The sequence below is a fragment of the Vipera ursinii genome (genome assembly GCF_947247035.1).
Source record: "Vipera ursinii genome assembly, chromosome: 1".
NCBI classification, from domain to species: domain Eukaryota; kingdom Metazoa; phylum Chordata; class Lepidosauria; order Squamata; family Viperidae; genus Vipera; species Vipera ursinii.
Window position 1 is genome coordinate 198,438,699 of NC_139512.1, and position 25,522 is coordinate 198,464,220.

Genomic DNA, 25,522 nt, shown 5'->3' on the forward strand with positions numbered 1-25,522 from the left:
AGGGACCACTACGGTGGGAAGGTAACAGCGTTCTGTGCGCCTTTGGCGTCTAGTCATGCCGGCCACATGACCACGGAGACGTCCTCGGACAAGCGCTGGCTCTTCGGCTTTGAAACGGAGATGAGCACCGGCCCCTAGAGTTGGAAACGACTAGCACGCATGTGCGGGGGAAACTTTACCTTTACCTTTATAGTGTTTAATGTTTAAGACATGAGTTTGCATAGTTTTAAAGTAGAATGTGGAATAGGCTGTAGGTACTAAAATTAGGCTGTGTCAAACATTTAAATGTTTCAGGATGCATGCAGGACTATCCTGATGTGTGGTGAAATGATTGAATTTGCTTATTTCTTCAGTCTTTGGTGGCGAGTTTGGCCTGGTCCCTTTCCCCCCAGCCTTTGAAGGGGGCAATGGCAAACCCCTTCTGAAATTTTGCAAAGAATACTGTAGGGACTAGAAGCCAGGAGTCAAAAATTGACCTGAAGGCACAAAATAAAAAGGGTTAAAAAAATATAACAACTGCAGCAACAACGATAAGAAATAATAAAAATAATCCCATTGAAATAATTTGAGTCCCAAATCATAACTTTGGGTAGAAATTTTAATTTTTTTCTACTAAGTAATGAGTAATAATCTCTGCCAATCCATTGCCATTAAGAGGTTTATTATATGCAATAGGGACAATGGTAATCTCTGTGTAGAAGACCTACCAGATCAAATCTCTACAACTCTGCAGTCAACCATGATGTCTCACAGTCAGCCTTCGGAACAATCAACAATCCCTTCTAACAAAAAACAGCTTCCAGAAGAACATTCACTTATGGAAAACGCAACCGAAATCCCAGAGGAGGTAATTTTCAATTTTGGTGTACTGCAATTTTATTAATGGAAAAATTAAATGAATTTTATGATGGAGATGTTTTTCACATATAAGAAGAAATATGAGGTAATAGAAAATCTATTTTCAGAGAGGTTGTGGTGACAGGGCTGAGCCAGTAAGCTAAAAGTTGTTGTTAGCTGCGAAGTCATGTCTGACCCATCACGACCCCATGGAAAACGTTCCTCCAGGCCTTCCTGTCCTCTACCATCTTCTGAAGTCCATTTAAGCTCACGCCTACTGCTTCAGTGACTCCATCCAGCCACCTCATTCTCTGTCATCCCCTTTTTCTCTTGCCCTCAAATCTTTCCCAGCATTAGGCTTTTCTCCAGTGAGTCCTTCTTTCTCATTAGGTGGCCAAAGTATTTGAGTTTTAGCTTCAGGATCTGGCCTTCTAAAGAGCAGTCAGGGTTGATCTCCTCTAGGACTGACCGGTTTGATCACCTTGCAGTCCAATGGACTTGCAGGAGTCTTCTCCAGCACCATAGTTCAAAGGCCTCAATTCTTTGATGCTCAGCCTTTTTTATGGTCCAGCTTTCACTGCCATACATTGCAACTGGGAAGACCATATAGCCTTGACTATATGCACTTTTGTTGACAGGGTGATGTCTCTGCTTTTTAGTGTGCTGTCTAGATTTGCCATGGCTTTCCTCCCGAGGAGCAAGGGTGTTTTAATTTCTTGGCTACAGTCCCCATCTGCGGTGATCTTGGAGCCCAGGAAAATAAAATCTGTCACTACCTCCATTTCTTTCCCATCTATTTGCCAGGAATTGAGAGGGCCGGATGCCATGATCTTGGTTTTCTTAATGTTTCAACCCACGTTTTGCACACTCCTTCACCCGCAAAAAGAGGCTCTTTAGTTCCTCTTCACTCTCTGCCTTTAGAGTGGTATCATCTGCATATCTTAGGTTGTTGATATTTCTTCCGGCAATCTTAATTCCAACTTTTGATTCATCTAGCCCTGCCTTTCTCATGATGTGCTCTGCATATACGTTAAATAGGCAGGGCGACAGTATACAGCCTTGCCGGACTCCTTTCCGAATTTTGAACCAATCAGTGGTTCCGTGTCCAGTTCTCACTGTTGCTTCTTGGCCCACATATAGGTTTCTCAGGAGACAAATAAGATGGTCTGGTACGCCCATCTCTTTAAGAACTTGCCACAGTTTGTTATGATCCACACAATCAAAGGCTTTAGCATAGTCAATGAAGCAGAAGTAGATGTTTTTCTGGAATTCTCTAGCTTTCTCCATGATCCAGCGTATGTTGGCAATTTGATCTCTAGTTCCTCTGCCTCTTCGAAATCCTGCCTGTACTTCTGGTAGTTCTCGATCCACATACTGCTGAAGTCTAGCTTGCAGGATTTTAAGCATAACTTTACTAGCATGTGAAATGAGTGCAATGGTGTGATAGTGTGAACATTCTTTGGCACTGCCTTTCTTTGGAATTGGAATGTAAACTGATCTTTTCCGGTTTCTATTATCCAAAATGTCCCCAGGTATTACTTACCTTGGCCTGTCTTTCTGTGCCTCTACACAATATAGATTCAAATCCACACAAGTGAATGTGAATTCTGTATGGATTATTAGTTTCAATCCTGTGATCACGGGTGGCATCTCAAGAGAGGTTGTCTTATAAAGAGTCATTACCTCGTGAAAGAGTTAGGTTGAAAGTATATCTCTTTACTGTGACTGGAATAGTCTTTGTTGAACTCACTGGGATTAACTTTAGAAGTCTTCGTTGGGGCTGGAGAATGAAAACAACATGGATAGGGAACAGTATGGTAGTACGAGAGGAGAACTTTGTTCTTAACGGAGCCATGACTTGCACTTATGAAATCATGTCTAATAAGGGCTATTTTATCATCCCCTCTCCCTCGCCCCCCTTTCCTTTCCTCTCTCCAGAAGACATCCAGTTTGGTCTAGTCTAAGGTACCAGGCTAGAAAGTGGGAGACTGTGACTTCAAAAGTCCCACCACAACCATGAAAGCCAGCTGGATGACTTTGGGCCAGTCGCTTTCTCTCAGTCTAGCTCACCGTCGGGGTTGTTGTTGTGGGGGAAACCAGAGGAGGAAGGTGTAAGGGATATGTTCACCACCTTAGGTTACTTGTAAAAATAATAAAGGCAGAATACAAAACATGACTGGGCAGCTTGCCTACTCTGATTCAAGAACAAGACTCAGTAAAAACTGAAAAAAAGATCATAGTCATCTAGAAGAGAACAGAAACCAAATCGAACAACAACAGTAGCCCTCAAATTATGATCACATTTGAATCTGGAATTCTGCTTGTAAGCTGTTATGCTCATAAATAGAGTCATCACGTAGCCAGGCTCAATTTTTACAACTATTTTTTTACGTTGGTCATTGAGTTACTATATGGTCATTAAGTAAATGATTTACTTAATGCCCATGGCAAAACTTGCACAAAACATGATCACACGATTATAGGGTGCTGCAACTAGTCATAAATGTGAGACAACCGCAAAGCATCGGAAATACTATGAATGGTTGTTAAGCAACTGGTCATGAGTCAAGGACTACCTTTAGCCTTAAGGGAGGCCAGGGAGAATAGCTAGGTTTTCAGACACTTTCAAAACATCCAAGCATGAGTTGACTAGGGCATGATACAGCTGCATAAATATAGGAATATAAGATATTATGACAATTATGGAGAAGAATGTTCATTGATCTCATGTGTGTATTATTCTTTCTTTTAACCCCTGTGAAAAATATGTAATAATATATTAATTTCCTTTTTTGTTTTTAGTTTACTCTTCCTAAAAAAGAAGAATCGAGGCCTGCTCAGCGAAAAAGACAGCTTCCAGAATGGATGCTGCCAACAGATCCAATGGTTTCAACTCAGTCAACCTCTAAAACTGGTAAGTGTGAAGATAGATTTGCTATGGAAGTCATGGCCATTGTCTTTCCTAAATTCTCCTTTTGGAGTGTGTAATAATAGAATTTCATTTGCTGTACTTTTGCTTGCAATTCCACATTGTGTCAACAACAAAATTGAGATACATAGTGAAGCTACTCCACTGGGATCTATTAACTTCAACATAATCAGCTGATAGTGGCACATTTGAGAAATGGAGCATTTCGCTCCATTTCTAAGAGCTCATTTGCATGCAAGATCTCTGTCCTGATGAAAATTGTTCCGGCAGTGGTGGAAAGGAGCTGGGGGCGCACCACAAACACCACAAGAGTTCAGGCTCTAATTCTCTGCAAAAGAGGATGGGTGCCTGAACTTGCATGATATTATGGGCACCCAGGAGTTTCCGTCAACTCTCCTCTCCCTCGAAGGCAGAAACCATGGCAGAGAGGAGATGGATCTTTTCAAGGTAAGTAGCAGGAAGGGTGGGGGAAGCATGAGGTATCTTAGTGGGTCAGGGAGGCCTTGGCCTGTTCCATCACTAGGCCCCTCCATGACCTTCTCCATCCTGAGATACCTCATGTTCATTTAACGAACTACACACTTGTTAACGAACAGGGAGTGATCTGGTTCAAGGTATGAGATTCACTCCCATGAATTCACAGTAAACCTTAAATAAACTAGGTTTTCAGTATTGTTTGTCTGCCTAGGTAAGGAGTTTTTTTAGTAATTCTATAAATTACATTGAGCAGTCTTAGAATCTTTTATTATTAATATGCTAATCTAAAACTAAAAATAGTCTTTTTTTTTAACCTTACTTTGAATGGAGCCTATATACGTTCCCTATTTTGTAGCTTTTATTGTAAAATAATAATAATTCTGAAACATTGGTAATAAAAAGGACAGTTAAAATTATTATGCACTATTTGGTAATAATTTTTTTTAGAAATAAATCTGACATTCTGAAGAAGGTGGGGAGAATTTTGTCACTGTGATATAATAACATCTAATTTATTCATTCTAACATGCTCTTTGAGCAACTATAGACGTACTGCTGAAAATTATATATATTTCAATGATGAATGCTTTTTTGGTGGAGTAGCATAAACTATAAGTATTTTTGTACCTCAGCACCTTTAAAATATGAGGATTTTAACTCTCAGAATTCCTTTATAGCTCAGGGTTGACTGAGCACTGATGATGTTACCTAGTTTGTGTAATGAAATGTCTGCAAGAAAACAAGCTCAGAGAGCACTAAGAACCCCTCATGTATTGTTTTACATGAAACTGTTAACAGAACATACATATAGACATATAACTATATGTTACGTGTATATATTTTGTTATGTATACATATAGTTGTATTACGTAAATTTGGATTGCTGACAAAGAATTAAAGGGAGACTGATATAGCTATTTCAAGCTTCTTTGCTCTCATCGGTCAGCCACATCCTTCTGAGATTCGAACCTGGGCTGCTTTGCATGTTAGGCAGTTGTTTTAACCTCTAGATTTCGCCCATATTTGGGTCGGCGAGGTGCTCAAAAACACTCAAGGCACATATAGTTGTATCACCTATACCACACACTGATTTTTGAGTTCTTTGGTTAAAACATTGTTTTGTGCAGACTGGGAATTGCTACAAATTTTCATCTCATCTTAGGAATGTTACTCAGTTTTGCACAGTGTTTTACCAATCAATAGAATTGGTCTTAAATAAGCAGAATGTTAATACATTGCAATTTTCTCCTTTTAAAATTAAGACAGTATAAAATCTTTCTCATATGTGCAGTTATTCATAGCTTAGATGATAAAATTGTTCAGCTCAGTAGGATTGTTTATTTTTAATCAAAATAGGTAATAATGAAGAAATAAAGCCAGATCTAAGAAAAAAGCAGAAAATTCTTGAAAGTGAAGATTCTATCCTTCTAAAAGAGGTATTCTTTTCTATTTTTTTCAATTAATACTTCTACTGGCTTTTGCTGTTCCGTTCATAGAAATGCACAATACTTATAAGGAAGAACCTTATCGGTAGAGAAGCAGCTATCAAATGCCAGGGCCAAGAGGGTGATTTGATGGTTCAGGTGGTTCATTTTGTTTTCTACTTCTGAAACAGATCCAATTCATTTATTTCAAACATGGTCCTATTTTTCCCCCCCATCTGATGTTTTGTGCTAGGGCTTTTTTATTTCTCATGAAGGACACTGATTGCTTTTCACGTTATTAGCAGGGCTTTTTTTGTCATAGAACGCTCAGAACGGAGTTCCGGCACCTTTTTTGGATGGAACCTTGTAGGGTAGGCAAGGCGGGCTGTATGACATGTGTGAGTTCCAGCACCTTTTTCTTTTAAAAAAAAAGCACTGGTTATTAGAAAAGTCAAAATTGGGGTATACATTCAGATACAGGCAGAATCCACTCTTTTATCTTAATGCTAGTGACCTCAAAGGAAAAGCTTGGTGAAAAGGACTGATGGACCATTGCCCTAGTACAGGGGTAGGCAACCTTGGCTCTTTTATGACTCGTGGACTTCAACTCCCAGAATTCCTCAGCCAGCACAGCACAATCTGGGAGTTGAAGTCCATGAGTCACAAAAGAGCCAAGGTTGCCTACCCCTGCCCTAGTATTACTGAGAATAGCACCCCATTTTATTTTATATAATTGGCCATTATATTCTTGCAAATACTAGTCCTTAGTGAAGCTGTGACTTAGAAGAATGCTTCTGGTTTCAGGAAGTCTACTTATTAATTCTGTCCAAATTTCATAGCTCACATGACTATGATGCAGACATATATATGACTGGTTAGATAATTTTTGTTATTGTCGCTTTGATATTTTAAGGTTAAAATATGTCATGGAATCTACCTTTGTAAAATATACTACGCTTAAATAAGATTTATATCCAAATGGTGCCATTATGGGGACAAAATATTTTTAGTAACTGGACCCGAGAAAAGCATTTCAGTTGAGAAGGGAAATTTGGGAAAAACAGTTCCCTCAAAGTGGCAAGTCCACATTAATTTTAATAGTGCTACAGTGTAGGTAAGAGAGATGATGATGATGATGATGATGATGATGATGATGATGAAAGGGACCTTGGAGGTCATTTCAGACAAATGGCTGTCCAGTCTCTTCTTAAAAACTTCCAGTGTTGGAGCATACACAGCTTCTGGAGGCAGGTTTTTCCACTGAATACTTGTTCTAACTATCAGGAAGTTTCTCCTTAGTTCTAGGTTGCTTCTCTCTTTGGTTAGTTTCCATCCATTGCTTCTTGTCCTACCCTCAGATGCTTTGGAGAATAGCTTGACTCCCTCTTCTTTGTGGCAGCCCCTGAGATACTGGAACAATGCCATCATGTCCCCCTCATCCTTCTCTTCATTAAACTACACATACCCAATTCCAGCAACCGTTCCTTGTATGTTTTAGCCACCACCCCCTAATCATCTTTGTTGCTCTTCTCTGTACTCTTTCTAGAGTCCTTATTTAAGGATTGCCACATTTTCAATTTTTACTACTGTATAGTCATGAGGGAACACTTTGGGCTGTGTGTTTTTTCAGCACATATTAGAGTCATGTATAGCCAATATTAGAACTTTAAATGTCCCCACTTTTCTTAGCTAGTGGGAATTATTCTTGAAATTATTTGCATATTGCTAATTAGGCATTCTACTGACTTCCCATTTCTGTTCCTTGAGCTGAAATCTGTTTGTGACTCTTCTCTTCTATCAAAATTTATTTTTTTTGCTTCAGTTTCAAGATCTTACTGTCAAAATTAGTCTCCTTTCTCATAATTCACACTATTTATTTTGCTCAGGTTTATGATTTTTACCATCTTTCTGGCTTTCTTGGTGGAGTGTTTGCTTATTATATTCCTAGTTGTACTTTCCTTTTTTTAGGGGCTTAATTATTATCAGCTGCTCAGAGATGTCTTGATTTCTAAAATGGCTCTGGTAATTTCCCTGCTCCTCATTCTTTTTAGTATTCTATTCCCCCCCCCCCCACCTCTGAACAATTTCATGCAAATTTTTGCCTGTTATAGGAGGTATTTACTGAAGATGTTGCAAAGAAAATGCCAAAGATTGGAAGTAAAAGAATATCTCAAAAAGCTGAAAGTTCAGTTGAGCAATTTAACAGTCAGCTGGATAATGAAGAGCTGGACCTCAAGTCAGATGGACAAGCATCTCAGCCTACTCAAGTGCATACAACAAATACAAAAGAAAACAAATTGGAGAGCATTAATTCTGAAACCATGCAGGTTTATAAGGAGAAGCCATCACAATCATTGCTCCATCAGGGTGATATTCAAGAGACTACTCTGAATCTGGCTATTGGAATAGATACTTCAAATATAACAGAAGGTCAAGAGATGCAACAGAGTTCTCACATAAACAAACCCCAGAGGACTGCTTGCCAGTATGGGAGAAGCTGCTACAGGTAAAAACAAGTTCTAAATGGCAATTTACTGGTCCATAACCATATAGTCTATGGACAGGGGAGTTCTTTTTAGTGTATTTATGTTTAAAACTAAGCAGTTGACACATTGTATTTTGCTTATGTTAAATATTTTTCTAAGTTAATACAAAAATAATTTTATAGGACTTAAATATTGCTCCAAAGTGCTTTACAGCACTCTTCTGATTGGTTTACAAACCTCAGCATATTGCCTTCAACAATCTGGGTTCCTTGTTTTGCGACTTTGAAAGGATAGAAGGCTGAGTCAAACTTGAACCGGTGAGGGTTGAACTCCTGGCTGTGGGCAGAGTTTGCCTGCAATACTGCATTCTAGCTACTGCACCACCAGAGCTCTTATAAGGCACTAAGAATCATACAGCTTGAGAGTTTGTTTGGCATACGTCCATTTGTTTCCTTTGAGCAATGCTGTTCATCTTCTCACATTTTTTAAAACAGAAATTTAAGTTCTTTTAATATGTAATTCCAAGATCTTTTCCTCAGAATACCGTGTATCTAGAAGTACTGTGAAGCACAGCTTCTTCGGTATTATGAATATTGCAGTTACATGATAGGTGCTAGGTGATTTTTAGCTGTTATAATTTATCCAAACTGTAGTAGTAATGCTGGAACAGAACATCAGTGTTCAGACAAAATAATGTTCAGGAATTTTTAAGAATCTGTATATTCTATAAATGATAGGAAAATACAGTCTGTTCATATAGTACGCACAGAATTTAAACTTACTTCTGCTGCAGAAGTTTAGACTGGAAGAAATGGTATATGAAACAAAATATTTAAATATAATGGTTCTCTGCTTATTTTCTTCTAAATGGATTGAGTTTCTTTATAAAGAAAGAAACTATCTATACAGATAATCCTTGATTTAAGAACATTCATTTAGCAGTCGTAAGTCATGTTTTTCATCACTTTAAGACCAGTCCTTTTTTTTTTACGATTATTGCAGTGTCCCTGCAATCATCTGATGGCAGTTTGGGAACTGGCATGTATTTATGACAGTCTCATAGCATCCTGGTATCATGTGATTGCTCTTTGCAGCCTTCTCAGCTGGCTTACCAACAGGCAAAGTGAATGGGGGAAGCCGGATTCACTTAATGACAATGGGAAAAAAGGTGGTAAAGTTGGCCAAGATCATGTGATGACTCACTCAACAGCTGCATCAGGAATTGTATTAGCGATGAAAGTTCCAGTCCCAAGTGTGGTGTTAAGTCAAGAACTACTATATTAAAAGGGAAATGGAATGCATCAAATTAGTATTGTAACCATTTTATTTGATTTAGTACAATTGTCAAAATATTTTATACTATTGGATCTGTCTTCTATTAGTCTATTGCTGAGAAAGAGGTCTCTGAATTCTTCGATAACTGTCAGGTAAATGTGTATGGCTGTTCCTAGTATTTGTTTATGGGTGCTAGGTTTGTTTTGAGTTTTCTGTCCAAACAGTTTGTCTTTTTGTAACAATAGCACAATTAAAAAGAAGAGTGTTTAGTCATACATGGTTGCATCTTAAGAGGCTTCTTTTTGTGTATGCTATAGTTCTGTAAAAACACTTCTCTCAAGGCAAAGTTGATTCTCATTCTTTTAGAATAAACGAGAGCGAGGGAGAAAAAGGCAGAACGCCTCTGAAGAGAATAGCTTTGCACACCAAAAGTAGACTGAAGCAATTAGAAAATAATCATTTGACAATTAACTGTTTACTCTTGAGCAAAACCAGGTGCTAGGAGAAGTGCATAATACCAGATTGTGTTTTCATTGTTTTAAGTTTTTCCCCCTTACCTAGGAAGCACCTTGTTCCCATATCTAAATGTCTATGGAGATTCTCAGTCATCCAGGTCATGATTGTCCCAAAAGTGCTTTTGCTTTTTCTCTTTTTTGTTTGGATGAGAAGGGAAAACATCTTCAAAGAAAAGCAAAGTCCAGATGCCTCTTGAAAAAGTACCTTTGGGATTGTTCCCATATGTATCTATTATGCATGCTTTTAATACCATGTAAGAATAGATGAACATAAATAGTATCCTGTTAAATTAGAGACCTGTTGTATCTTGTCTAGCGGTTGGTTCTCTCAGTGGCCAGCCAACTGCCAAGGAAGCCTACTAGTCTCCCAGCAGATGGCCCTCAAAGGCAGACATATTGCAATCAAGGCTAATAGCCATTGATCCCCATGGCTTCCTTGAATTAGTCCAGTTTTTTTTTTTTTGAAGCCAGCCAAGATGGTAGCTAATATTACATCTTGTGGTAAAAGTATATGTCTTGACTGATACTTCTGTGTTTTGATCAAGTTTGATCTCCAGTGCAGTAGGTAAATATAGCAAATCCACTGTGATCAGGCACTTTCAGAGCTTGGAGAGCTGGAAGGAGAAAGACATTTGCCTTTAGTTTTAAAATGCACAATATTGCTGTTCTTCATGTGTTCACCAGGATTAGCATTGCCAGATGTGTGCTACAGATAGAGAGATAATACAATATAGAGCTTTATAACTCTCTGTAAAACGTTTCTGCCTTTTCAGTTTTCACTGCCTCATACTTATCTAACATAAGCTTTATGAGGGACAATAGATTCTCCCCCTCCAGAAAACAAACAAGGAGTTCTTAATTTATTTTATTTATTTATATATCAAATATAAGACTATCTAGCTCACTTACACAACAACTCCAGGCAGTTAAGTTTGTTCTATAAAATTTCCCTGTACTGGAATACAGCCCTATTTGGCCAACCAAATTAGGGTAGGTTTCAAAAAGAACTACTTGCTTTCTTTGATTTTAATTGAATTATTTTTGTAATATTTACTGATTCTGTTTTTTTAAAAAAATGGTTTTAATTACTGTATTTCATTCACATTACCGGTAGTTTAACTGAATTAATGGTGGTGTATCTCTCCCAGTTGTATACATTTGAAATATGTCTTTGATAGTTGATGTAGTATTTCTAAATTTCACAGAAAGAATCCTATACATTTCCAGCAGTTTAGTCACCCTGGTGACAGTGATTATCATGACTCAGAAGCTGTAACTCATGCTGACGATGATAGGCCTGAATGTCCTTATGGAACAGCTTGTTACAGGTAAGAATGATCATTTAGAATAATTTCAAAGTTTGGATGATAAATATTTCACTTGCATGGTATGTCATTGGGTGTTACCAAATGTTTTTTTCTACTGATTGACTCAAACATAGCACATATAGAAGGTAGTCCTTGAGTAACAACAGTTAGAGTTTAGACCATTCAAAGTTACAGCAGCACTGAAAAATGTGACTTATAACCGCTTTTCACAGTTAACCCCTTTGCAGCATCCCCATGGCCATGTGATCAGAATTCAGCTGCTTGGCAACTGGTTCATATTTACGACCATAGCTGTGTTCCAAGGTCATGTGATCGCCTTTTGTGACCACCTCACAAGCAAAGTCAGTGGGGAAGCCAGATTCACATAACAACCGGGTTACTAACTTATCAACTGCAGTGATTCCATTAACTGTGGCAAGAAAGGTAGTAAAATGAGGCAAAATTCATTTAATAAATGTCTCACTTAACAACAGAAATTTTGGGCTCAGTTGTGGTCGTGTTTATGAAAATTGTGTAGACCAAACTTTTTACCTGGATAAACGTTGTTGTTAAGTTGCAAAGTCGTGTCCAACCCATCGCGACCCCATGGACAACGTTCCTCCAGGCCTTCCTGTCCTCTACCATCTTCTGAAGTCCATTTAGGGTCATGCCTACTGTTTCAGTGACTCCATCCACTCCACTCCTCATTCTCTGTCGTCCACGTCTTCTCTTGCCTTCAACCTTTCCCAGCATTAGGCTCTTCTCCAGTGAGTCCTTTCTCATTAGGTGGCCAAAGTATTTGAGTTTCAACTTCAGGATCTGGCCTTCTAAAGAGCAGTCAGGGTTGATCTCCTCTAGGACTGACCAGTTTGATCCCTTTGCAGTTCAAAGGACTCGCAGGAGTCTTCTCCAGCACCATAGTTCAAAGGCCTCAGTTCTTTGGCGCTCAGCCTTTCTTATGGTCCAACTTTCACAGCCATACATTGCAACTGGGAAGACCATAGCCTTGACTATATGCACTTTTGTTGGCAGGGTGATGTCTCTCGTTTTTAGTGTGCTGTCTAGATTTGCCATGGCTTTCCTCCCCAGGAGCAAGCGTCTTTTAATTTCTTGGCTACAGTCCCCGTCTGCGGTGATCTTGGAGCCCAGGAAAATAAAATCTGTCACTACCTCCATTTCTTCCCCATCTATTTGCCAGGAATTGAGAGGGCCAGATGCCATGATCTTGGTTTTCTTAATGTTTAGTTTCAACCCAACTTTTGCATTCTCCTCCTTCACTCACAACAAGAGGCTCTTTAGTTCCTCTTCACTTTCTACCATTAGAGTGGTATCGTCTGCATATCTTAGATTGTTGATATTTCTCCTGGCAATCTTAATTCCAATTTTTGATTCATCTACCCCTGCCTTTCTCATGATGTGCTCTGCATATAAGTTAAACAGGCAGGGCGACAGTATACAGCCTTGCCAGACTCCATTCCCAATTTTGAACCAATCAGTGGTTCCGTGTCCAGTTCTCACTGTTGTTTCTTGACGCGCATATAGGTTTCTCAAGAGACAAATAAGATGGTCTGGTACTCCCATCTCTTGTAGGATTTTAAGCATAACTTTACTAGCATGTGAAATGAGTGCAATGGTGTGATAGTTTGAACATTCTTTGGCACTGCCTTTCTTTGGAATTGGAAAGTAAACTGATCTTTTCCCATCCTATGGCCACTGTTGAGTTTTCCAAATTTGCTGCCAAATTGAGTGTAGCACTTTTACTACATCGTCTTCTAAGATTTTGAATAGCTCAGCTGGAATACTGTCACCTCCACTAGCTTTGTTGTTGCTCAGCTTTTCTAAGGCCCATTTCACTTCACATTCTAGGATGTCTGACTCGAGGTCAGTGACCACCTCATCGTGGTTATCAGGGACGTTAAGCTCGTTCTTGTATAGTTCTGTGTAATTTTTCCACCTCTTCTTAATGTCTTCTGCCTCTGTTAGGTCCCTGCCATTTTGGTCCTTTATCATGCCCATTTTTGCATGAAACGTTCCCTTTATCTCTCCAATTTTCTTGAAGAGATCTCTAGTCCTCCCTATTCTATTGTTTTCTTCTATTTCTTTGCACTGTTCATTTAAGAAGGCATTCTTTTCTAGTTATTCTCTGGAATTCTGCATTCAATTGGGTGTATCTTTCTTTTTCTCTTTCTCCCTTGCCTTTCGCTTCCCTCCTTTCCTCAGCTATTTGCAAAGCTTCCTCAGACAGCCATTTTGCTTTCTTGTATTTCTTTTTCTTTGGGATGGTTTTAGTTGCTACCTCTTGTACAATGTTGCGGACCTCCATCCATAGTTCTTCAGGCACTCTGTCTATGAGATCTAATTCCTTAAATCTATTTGTCACCTCTACCGTATATTCAACAGGGATATGATTTAGTTCATACCTGAGTGGCCTAGTGCTTTTCCCTACTTTCTTCAGTTTAAGTCTAAATTTTGGAACGAGAAGCTCATGGTCTGAGCCACAGTCAGCTCCTGGTCTTGTTTTTACTGACTGTATAGAGCGTCTCCATCTTTGGCTACAGAGCACATAGTCAGTCTGATTTCTGTGTTGACCGTCTGGTGATGTCCATGTGTAGAGCCGTCTCTTGGGTTGTTGGAAAAGAGTGTTTGCGATGACCGTCGTATTCTCTTGACAAAATTCTATCAGCCTGTGCCCTGCTTCATTTTGTACTCCAAGGCCAAACTTGTCTGTTATTCTGGTTATCTTTTGGCTTCCTACTTTAGCATTCCAATCCCCCATGATGATGATGACATCATTTTTTTGGTGTTAGTTCTATAAGGTGCTGTAGGGCTTCATAGAACCGGTCAATTTCATCCTCTTCAGCACCGGTGGTTGGGGCATAGACTTGAAGTACTGTGATATTGAATGGTTTGCCTTGGATTCGAACTGAGATCATTCTGTCATTTTGGGGATTGTATCTCAGTATTGCTTTTCCTACTCTTTTATTGACTATGAAGGCTACTCCATTTCTTCTGAGGGATTCTTGCCCGCAGTAGTATACCTGATGGTCATCTGAATTAAATTCACCCATTCCTGTCCATTTTAGTTCGCCGATTCCTAAGATGTCAATGTTCAGTCTTGTCATCTCTTGTTTGACCACGTCCAGCTTTCCTTGATTCATGGATCTTACATTCCAAGTTCCTATGGAGAAAAAATCTTTACAGCATCGGACTTTCCTTTCACCACCAGACACATCCACAGCTGAGCGTCCTTTCGGCTTTGGCCCAGTCGCTTCATTCTTTCTGGCGCTACTAGTACTAGCCCTCTGCTTTTCCCCAGTAGCATATTGGATCCCTTCCGACCTGAGGGGCTCATCTTCCAGCGTCATATCTTTTTTCCTTTTGGTACTGTCCATAGGGTTTTCATGGCAAAGATACTGGAGTGGGTTGCTGTTTCCTTTTCCAGTGGATCACATTTTGTCAGAACTCTGCTATGACCTATCCGTCTTGGGTGACGGCATAGCTCATAACTTTATTGGATTATGCAAGCCCCTTCACCACGACAAGGCAGTAATCCATGAAGTGGGGATAAACATTACACATCTGTTATTAAAGGTTCACTCCAACCCCCAAAATAAAATCCAAAATACGAGATGTTTCAGCGAGAAATTTTACAAAGGGTCTTGGCGGGCCATATTTTAAGCATGAGTTCCATAGGGTACATTTTTAGCAACTTGTATTACAAATGACAGCGCTCCGTGCGCCTTTGGCGTCTAGTCATGCCGGCCACATGACCACGGAGACATCCTCGGACAAGCACTGGCTCTTCGGCTTTGAAACGGAGATGAGCACCGGCCCCTAGAGTCGGAAACGACTAGCACGCATGTGCGGGGGAACCTTTACCTTTTTACCTTAACCTTATTACAAATGATAATTTTCCATTATTTTGGGGTGGTGGTGTTTTTTTTAATAAGCAGCTGATTAGCTCCCATTCAAAGCTTTTTAAAACTTGATTTTACATTGTGGCTTTTCTGTATGACATATCTGGGATGATGCTCTTTTACGAGACAATGATGGAAATTTCTAAAGCTTTGGAATATTTTAGCTGAAAGCCCACTCTTTAGAGCGTGTGTTTCTTGAATAGAGTTCTTGTCTATCCCCTCAGTTTTCTTTTGATTTCCATATCAACTATACTATCTGGGTTCTTCTTTTTGCTTGCCATTTTTGTTTTTGCTGTTATGCAGAATGTGTTGATTCTTTTTTATCTCTAGAAGATTAACTTTTTATTGACTTTCCTGCAGAGGAAATTTTGTTACACTGAGGTGCCTATGGCAACAAGAATGCCTTTTAGAAAGAGGTTTCTGAAAATTTTCCACCGCTAATGAACCTTCATTTTGCTTCATTGATTTAGCAGAAAGACACAGCCAAGGCTTTTGCTCATTACCAGTAGCTCACTATAAAGGTCAGAATGGATTGTTCCTCCTAATTCCCAACATAGCAAATAAGTCTTATCATGACTTCAACAGCTTTGGATTCCACAAAATGGTAATTTCAGTAGAAAAGCCATATAGCTGACCTTCTTTCGTGACCCTCAGCAGAGTTGGGTTCAATGGTTCAAGCCTCAGTAGATGGCATTCAATCATCCACACTGGGCAAACCTATTGTTCCCTCAAAGCTGCAGAACAGCAAGTCAAACTCACATACCTTTCCCTCCCACCCCCTGCAATCTTATTTTTCTCCATTGCTTTATTTGTGGAGCCTCCAATAATGCCAAAAATCAAGGCACAGCAGTAACTTACCTTTCATTCTGGGCATACTATTTTGGTTGCAGACCCCAAAGAAGACTAACATATTGCAATCCCCCCCCCAAAAAAAAAACTCTTCAAGGAGGAATCTTAAGCATAGGAGCCTATGATAGATGAAGAAATATTTGCAGCCTTTACCAGTAAAAATGGAACTGGCTAAAGCTGCCACTCCCCTAACAAATGAATAGATCAAAAGTTATTTTTTTCAAAATGAGAAAATCATATTTCCAGTATGATTATAATTTATTTGCTTCCCTTGAAACAAAGATAAAGAATCACTTGCTTTGTCTTTTATTTTTCTTTTCGTTCGAAATTTCAGATGATTAGATGGAAAACTCAGGTTCATCTTTTTTTTTAATTTTTTATTTTTTTTTATTTTTTTTTATTGAAGTTTTATAAAAGTTACAATATTCTTGAATATTTTGAGCCCACTTTACCATGCAGTCTTTCACTAATTCCATTTCCGAATCCAATTCTATTAAAGCATTATAAATTCTCTTTATATGCGCTCGAGTTTGATCTTTAATCTGTTTTACCAAATTTTCATCCATCAGTGTCAAACCAACCTTCTGATCTAACTTCCACCTAGCTTGCAGTTGAGTATACTGTACAATATTTTCTTGTTTTAACTCAGCTAACGACCTTAATTGCCAATCATTCCCTACCAATCTAAGTAATTGCTTATAAGAAATCATATCCAAGTTCACACCCATAGATACACCCTCTATTGCATGTCCAGGAATCCCCCAGATTGGTATTTTATAATTCAACTTATAATAATACTTTTTCCAAACACGCAGTAAAGCACTCAGGTTCATCTTGTCCAATTCTGTCTCTTTGCAGAAAAAATCCACAGCACAAGTTGGAGTATAAACACACAGCTCCTCCAGGTAAAGTGTTTTTATTCTAATGTATATAAAGGACAGATCTTTCTTAATTTAACTAATATGGAGGTAAAATACCAAAGACTGTGCCCAGGTAGTACTGTGGAAGTGTTGTTGCTTATGGTGCTATAATGGGAATTGATGTGATTTTGGAAGTTTTTTTTTATTATAGTTCAGGTAGTTTGATTTGGTTTTTTACTCTAAATTAAACAATAAAAGCAATGTTGCTTATTAAAGACTGTACACTAACATAATACATTAAAATATGTCTTAGTAAAATTAACAGATATTAAAGATAGAACAGAAATGCCATTTGAACCACGTTTGATTAGCATTCTGGAAATCCCAGATTACCTACCAGCTAAGAAAAGAGTTCTCTTCTGAGCTACCATATATTTGAGTTACTAGAAGCATTTTTAAATCCAAGGTTAAGCCAGACAAAAAGAATTCATGGCAATATTGTTAATTCTTCCATCCAGCAGAATATTAAATCAAGCAGATGTAAGGATTTGTCCATATGTCGGCAGAAGATATTAACTAAGTAATTGGTAAGGGAGAAGGCTAAGCTGGCCAGTTTTGATAAAAGTGGAGAATTATATATGTAAAATATATTGAATACTGTTGTCAAGGACCTGTTGCTTCAGGTTTAATCAAAATTTCTTAGAACCAAATGAGGCAGCTGTTAAGCTGTAAGATTTTAAAACTGCTATAGATTAGTAACTGCCTTCCATAATGACATAAATTCACAAGGTTAACCCAGGCAACTGTGAATGAAAACTAATATGAGCCAAAGTTTCAAGCAGCAAAGTGGTATGTGAAACCCTACAGAAATTAGAACAAATTCTAATCTTAATGTAGAATTAGATACTCATCAGGGAATTTGCAGCAGGGATTTAAAAAAATAAATTGGATAGCTTTAATAGAATTGAATTATGATGGTAATACATTTGCACCATATAAAATATCACTGATATATTAACTATAATTACACATACAGATTATATTCTACTTCGGAATGGAGTAAATCTATTGCATTATCAATATATTAAAAAGGAGCTTGCTGTATATAGTAAGAAAGATACAGGGGCAACTTTGGCAGGCGGGGGAAAGGTAAAAATCAAGATGGTGGGCATGACTGCCTTTTTTAAAATATGGGATGAGATACATGAAAAAGTAGGTGGGGGAGGGGCTTGGATTACATAGTTTTCATTGCCAGGATGCTTTTTTTTATTATTATTCCCCACCTGTGTGGGTGTCTCTAGCAAGCTGTATTTCAGTCATGTCCATAGAAATGAGAAGTGAAATGTATTCAAAAGAAACACAAGAAAGTCCAGTTGCCTCCTGAAAAAAGCACCTTTGGGACATCCCTACCTGGACGACTGAGAATCTCCATAGATGTCCATGGAAATAGCTTGAAAGTCATCAAGTATAAATTTGTCATGGCACAGTAGAGAACTTCACACCTTTAATCCCAATTAAAAACAGTATGAAACTGAGCCCCTTTCCTTTTTGCCACAAATCTTGACAAAATTTGAGTAATACAGTCCCCTAGTAGTAAGGGGCAAAAAGATGTACCTTGGTTGTTTCATTCTAAAAGTACTTCAGTCTCCTTTACAACCTAAGTTAGCATGAGACAAAGTCTTCAAGCTCTTACTCTCTAAAGCAGGGGTCCCCAACCCCCAGTCTGTGGACCGGTACTGGGCCGCGGCATGCCAGCAACCGGTCCCTGGTGCCCAAAAGGTTGGGGACCTCTGCTCTAAAGTACAGAGGAACAACTGGTTGTCAACTGTGACAAAAACAAAACAATTGTTTTCTCCCAAAGTCCGATCATCTGCTGTTTCCTGTAAAAATCAATGGTGTTGGTCTCAATTTTAAGTACTTAAGTATTTACATATTTCTTTTCAAGTATGAACAGTCAAGAGCTCATCCAGGCCAAGAGCTGTCATCAACCCCCATGGTTTGAATGCTATCTTTCAGTGTGCCAATTACAAAGCAATCTTTATATCCCATTTCCATCTTCTTACTTTATAGTCCCATGTGTTCCATATATTGCATGACTGAAATTTGCCCTTCGCCCGGTTTGCTTCTTTGTAAAGAGTTTGGAGTGCACGCTTGGACCTATCTGTCATAAACAGGTGTTTTCCTTTACAGTTAATTGCTTTTAAAATGAATGTCAAACTGGTGGCTAAGGTATGAGTCAGGAATAAAATTTTCAAGAAGTACTGATGCATCTTTCATAAAGATTAAATATCACTCTGGAGGCCTAAGGCGATTGGTTTATTGGGTAAAAGAAGTAAAACTGGAAGAGCTCTGATACAGAACATGTTTGGCTGTTCAGTGAACCAAAATAAATACATAAAGAAGTTACAATGCCTCTTCCTGGGATTTGATGGTGATATGAGAATGGTTAGAATTCCTCCAAAGGGACGCAGATAAGTAGGAGAATTTGAACAGGTGTTCCCTTGCAGTTTTCAGTTTTAATAAAATTCATAGTGCTTTTGGTTCTTTTATTGGTAGCCATTTCTTTTTCTTTCTCTAGAATCTGAAAGAAGGCAGACGAGATCAAAAGTTACAAGAAAAGGTGAGATTCTGTACATTTTCAAATAGTACTGGCCTGTAACCATAGGCAGATTCAATAATTAGTTTGGTCACCATCCTATCCAGTTAAAGTAGTATAAAAAATTACTAAATCCATCATTGTAAAACAAAAATAAAAATGGCTTCTAGGGGAAGTCCTACTTTGTTTATGTAGTGACACTGTTCAGAGGCCCTATAAAATTACAAAGTAAGTTCATTTTTCTCAATATCCTAACTTTATATGAATGTGCTATGCACATCTGCTTTGTACAGGTAGTCCTCAATTTACAATTATTTGTTTAGTGACTGAAGTTACAATGGCATTGAAAAAAGTGACTTATTACCGTTTTTCACACACAAAATTGTTGCATGATCTCATGATCAAATTTCAGGCACTTGGCAACTGGCTGTATTTATGACACTTACTTGTAATTACCATTTGTAACCTTCCCAGCTGGCTTCTGAAAAGCAAAGTCAATAGGGCATTCATTTAACAGCCACATGATTCACTTAACAACTGTAGTGATCCACTTAACTGTGGCAAAAAAGACTGTAAAACATGGCAAAACTCACTTAATAACTGCCTTGCTTAGCAATGGAAATTTTGAGGTTGATTGTGGTCATACATTGAGGACCAACCTGTATACACTTAAAGAAATTCCTTCATAAATGTATCTGTTCCCCTTATGGGAATAATGACATAATTTAATCTGTTCATGGAGATCAACATTTCTGTAAGTATACCAGCTCTCCTAGGTAAAAAGGGATTAATTTATTTTAATGTAATGCTTGGAAATCAACAACCTAAGATATGCAGATGATACCACTCTAATGGCAGAAAGTGAAGAGGAACTAAAGAGCCTCTTGTTGCGAGTGAAGAAGGAGAGTGCAAAACTTGGGTTGAAACTAAACATTAAGAAAACCAAGATCATGGCATCTGGCCCTCTCAATTCCTGGCAAATAGATGGGGAAGAAATGGAGGTAGTGACAGGTTTTATTTTCCTGGGCTCCAAGATCACTGCAGATGGGGACTGTAGCCAAGAAATTAAAAGACGCTTGCTCCTTGGGAGGAAAGCCATGGCAAATCTAGACAGCACACTAAAAAGCAGAGGCATCACCCTGTCAACAAAAGTGCGTATAGTAAAGGCTATGGTCTTCCCAGTTGCAATGTATGGCTGTGAAAGTTGGACCATAAGAAAGGCTGAGCGCCAAAGAATTGAGGCCTTTGAACTATGGTGCTGGAGAAGACTCCTGCGAGTCCCTTGGACTGCAAGGCGATCAAACCGGTCAGTCCTAGAGGAGATCAACCCTGACTGCTCTTTAGAAGGCCAGATCCTGAAGCTAAAACTCAAATACTTTGGCCACCTAATGAGAAGGAAGGACTCACTGGAGAAGAGCCTAATGCTGGGAAAGATTGAAGGCAATAGAAGAAGGGGACGACAGAGAATGAGGTGGCTGGATGGAGTCACTGAAGCAGTAGGCGTGAGCTTAAATGGACTCCAGAAGATGGTAGAGGACAGGAAGGCCTGGAGGAACATTGTCCATAGGGTCGCGATGGGTCGGACACGACTTCGCAACTAACAACAACAACAATGCTTGGATTTGACATTTGGCTAATTTTGCAAGCAGTTTGAACAATAATAATGTGAAATAGTGACCTTTTTAAATATGTTTCTTGTAGATTTGTAGACTAAACTGTGGAACATCTTATCGGCTATAGAAATGGCCCCATAATGCATTCATATATTTGGAAGCCAAATTACTAGTAGCATTTTCATTGCATAAATTTATTGGGAAAGGAATGAGAATTTGTATTCCCCCCCAACATCTTTAGCATTGACACCACACACAATATTAATTTGTAAAATTTATTTACTTGACTGAGGCTGAAAAGGATAAGAATTAATAAAAAGTTCTAGGTGGGTAATGAACAAATGTTTTCTAGAAGTGGGACAAACATTTTGAAATTTGCATACTCTGACAGTTGAAAACGTTGTGGTGACATAATCAGATAAATGCACTTTTGCTGCTGCTAATTTTATAAACCTGCACCCATGACATAATCGCACAATTTGCTTTTAGTGATGTGATTTCTAGAAAGACAACTACTGCTGTAGTAGAGAAATAATTAGCCAATAGCAACTTGAATTCTGCAACTTTAATTCAGGTTATGCCAGGCTGCAAAGTTGACATCATTAAAGTAACATGTTCCCTGTAGAAAAAATACCCAAGGCAAGTAACTTTGGATCATTTTGGTCAAAGAAGGAGCGTTCCTAGATGATGTTGGGTCTGCAACGGAGATGAAATGAAAGGATTTACGGAAATGGAGTTTTCTTAATTTTGTTTTTCAAAAGTACAAAGAGGCAAAATGGACTGTATGAGATTACGTGTTTCACTTTGCAGAGGGAAGGACAGAGACAGTTGCTCTTGAAATTGAAAAGCAGGCAAGAAGGAGGAAAGGAGATTATCCTTCTTTATGTTCAGTTTAATACTGGTACTGTAGAGGAAGCCATGATCCAGTAGTGAGGAGAGAGGCAGCCAGATTTATGAAAGGATAGAGAGGGCGGAAAACATAACGGGAGTGAAAGAGGTGTTGATTACATTAGAATGCAACAAAGAGGGCTTGGAGTTTCATCATCCAGCATACAAGATGTTCTCTTTTCTAAGATAGTAGAAGATGTAATCACATTCTGTCCCCGCTTGCCTGTTCTTGCCAACTATATCGTTTCAGGCAAAATGATGAATGAAAAATAAAATCAGATTACTGGGGCAGAATTGTGATCAACTCACTCACTTACTTGTCTGTTGTTTCCTAGCCTTTCGTCTGAAGGTTAAAGCTTATCAAAAGCTAGAACTGATCTTTTGCCTTTCACACCGTCATTTTCAAATATCCTTGGAAGAACTGTGTGACCTGGCTAAAGTCTCTCTGCAGTCCTGCCTCAGGAATTTTGCATTATATATCGTGATACAGGAAATTAGGAATGCTGCAAACAGGATATCTGGCTTGAAGGCATCTTTAGGAGAAAAAAAAAAACCCAACCCCAAATTCATATTGATACACCCGGGAAATGGAATCATTTTTGTATACAGGTAGTCCTTGATTTAACGACTACAACTGAGCCCAAAATTTATATTGCTAAGTGAGACATTTGTCAAGTTGAGTTTTGCCCCATTTTATGACCTTTCCTGCTACAATTGTTAAGTGCATTATTGTAGTTGTTCAGTTTAAGCGACACCGTTGTTAAGTGAAACTGGCTTGCCCATTGACTTTGCTTGTCAGAAGGTTGCAAAAGCTGATCGTATGACCCTGGGACACTGCATCCGTCGTAAATATAAACCAGTTGCCAAGGAACTGAATTTTGATCACATGACCAAGGGCAGGGGTCAGCAACCTGAAACAGTGAAAGAGCCACTTGGAACTGGTTCCCTCACAAAAGGAAAAACTGGGAGCTGCAAAAAAATGTGTGTGCATGCGCGTACATGCGCACATGCGCAGAACAGGGTTTGAAGAGTGGAGCCAAGACGAGATATGCACCTACCCTGCATATTTGAATTGATTGGTTGAACTTTTTTAGTCCCACTTTTTTTTGGGGGGGACTACACATAGCAGAGGACTGGGAGCCGCAGGAGATGGCTGAAAGAGCCGCATGTGGCTCCGGAGCCGCGGGTTGCAGACCTGTGACCAAGGGGATGCTGCAATGGTTGTAAGTGTGAAAAACTGTCATAAGTCACTTTTTTCAGTGCCGTTAACAACTTTGATCAATCTCTAAAGAACTGCTGTAAGTTGAGGACTACCTGTATAATAATTCTTTTTTCCCCCCCAGGGGAGCCTTAGGAAAGAAAATTAAACTAAACTGACAAAAAATTAAAAGCAGCTTTGACTAACTCAGGATAGTATAATATATACATATCTTGTAACCTCTCATCCAAATGAGAGTTTTCTAAATATGATGATAATCTCCCATCTACCACATTGAATGTGTAAGGTCTCAATATCAGCATTACTGTGCTAAGTTATTTAATTTCAATCGTTTGCAAATTTCTGATTTGTAAAATGGAGTTTGAAATCAAAGACATTGAGATTAAAATATTTATTTAAGCCAATAATTGCTAAAAATATTAATCTCTAGATTTTCCAGCAGTAATTATTATCATTGCAAGCTAAGTCTCTAAAATAGTACTAAAAGTCCTCACTACTAGCAGATTACTTCTTCTCCAGAAGAGTAAAATTTGTTTATATCTTATTGGGAATGCTAGCAAGAAATACTGGCTGGTAAGACTTTGAATATTTGATTCAGGAAAAAAAAGTTCAAACAGGTTTTAGTTGATGTAATGATATTAGTTAAATATTTATTGCCTTTCGTAATCCTCGGCCACAAGAAATCAGAGAGGAATTTGGTGACCATCAGTCTGGAATAGTGACAGTCAATTATCTTTTGTGCATAAAAATGGATTTTCAAATTTATTTAGAAATTGGCATAAGATCAAATAGACTTTCCAAATCAAAATTTGAGTGATTTGCATGGAAGAGCATTAAAGCTGGAGTGACCTCATTATCAAATAAGATGAGATACCAGTGGACGTTCTCATTTCACTAATTAGATTGAAGAGGCAAGGCTCCATCAGCTTAATGTGCATATTTTCATGCAGTTTCTAATAAATGACTAATACTTTGTCTCACCTGTTCAAATTTTGTTTCTGTATTTGTAGAAAAAACAAATTTATTTGAAAATGAAGTATGAAATTATAAAATTTAGTTCATAAGAGAGGGTATATTACTCTCATTTTGCATTGGACATTAAAACCCAAGGTTTTAATTTTTTATTGTTGAAATTTATATAGTAAGAAGTGTTCTTGCGGATGAGAGTGATGATGATGGTGAACCAAATGAATACAACTTGAATGACAGTTTTATAGATGATGAAGAGGAAGAAGAGTATGATCCTACTGATGAAGATTCTGACTGGGAACCAGATTGTCAAGACAATGATGGTGAAGATATGGACATGCTTCTCAAAGAAGCACAGAATTTTGTTAAAACCAAGAATTAACTGTATTCAAATATTTTGATAGAGTTTATAAAGTATCATTCACCTACATGAAACATGTATCTCATTAGGTAGTAATGTCGCTTTTTAAATAGTGACTTAATGTTAATTTTACTTCATAAAATTGGATTATGTATGTATATTTTCAAAATTTCATGACTCCATAGCTGATAATGCTTGTGAAAAGATCTTATGTGTTAGGGAGTACACTTAAGATTGCTGGATTAATATCATCTTTGTAGTGACAGGGCTTTGTGATTTAAAATAATGCTTTCCTAAACTTTGTATTAATGCATTTAATTGCACATATGGATAAAAAAATCCATATTGGTAATGGCACTAATTTGGATTTCATTTCATTTTTTTTTTGTCAGACTGATAATAAAACTGTAAATAGTAACTGCATTTTCTTGAAATATGCTGTTTAACATTACAAGTATTATTTCTATTTGAGAAGAAAATATATCAATTTATTCTGAAAGACAATGTTCCCAGTCTCTCTTCAATATTTTAATTTCTCTAAGCTATGTTTGAAGTATTACATTCAGTTGGCTGAAGCTGAAACAAGTCCTAGTTGCTCGAACCTCATAAAATATCTGAATTGCACTTTGAATCTGTTGTATGCAGATAACCAGTATGAATATCTGATGTTTAAAAAAAAAGATTCCATCTGTGATTCTCCTGGACAAAAGCAGTCAACTCCGGCAGACACTAACGTCCAAACTCCAATACTTTCTTAAGATGCCAGAACTGTATTGCAAGACATTCTCAGCTATGAATCTTAGCTCTTAAGAGCTGGGAGTCAGTAGTTCTTCATATCTTGTGTTAAACCATAGTATAATTTGTATACTTTTGGCACCCAACGTTGTGCAAATCCAGCATTTCTGGACTTTGTGTCTTAGAGTAATGTGGGAATCTAGCCAGTGTTTCATGGACTGTTTCCAAGTCGCAAAAAAAATACTGCAAGTCCATTTGAGCTTTA

The 25,522-nt window shown here is 38.2% G+C and overlaps 1 protein-coding gene across 1 annotated transcript in view; it reads left to right on the forward strand.

Annotated features, from left to right (window-relative positions):
* The window catches only part of APLF (aprataxin and PNKP like factor), a 31,283-nt gene extending 6,257 nt beyond the window's left edge, over positions 1–25,026 (forward strand). The window contains exons 4-11 of the mRNA XM_083369786.1: positions 676–847; positions 3,640–3,751; positions 5,600–5,679; positions 7,779–8,173; positions 11,149–11,271; positions 16,875–16,921; positions 19,455–19,496; positions 24,335–25,026. Coding sequence (XP_083225912.1) covers positions 676–847; positions 3,640–3,751; positions 5,600–5,679; positions 7,779–8,173; positions 11,149–11,271; positions 16,875–16,921; positions 19,455–19,496; positions 24,335–24,543 — 1,180 coding nt within the window. The 3' untranslated portion in view covers positions 24,544–25,026. The remainder of the gene's footprint in view (positions 1–675; positions 848–3,639; positions 3,752–5,599; positions 5,680–7,778; positions 8,174–11,148; positions 11,272–16,874; positions 16,922–19,454; positions 19,497–24,334) is intronic.
* The last annotated feature ends 496 nt before the right edge of the window (positions 25,027–25,522 follow it).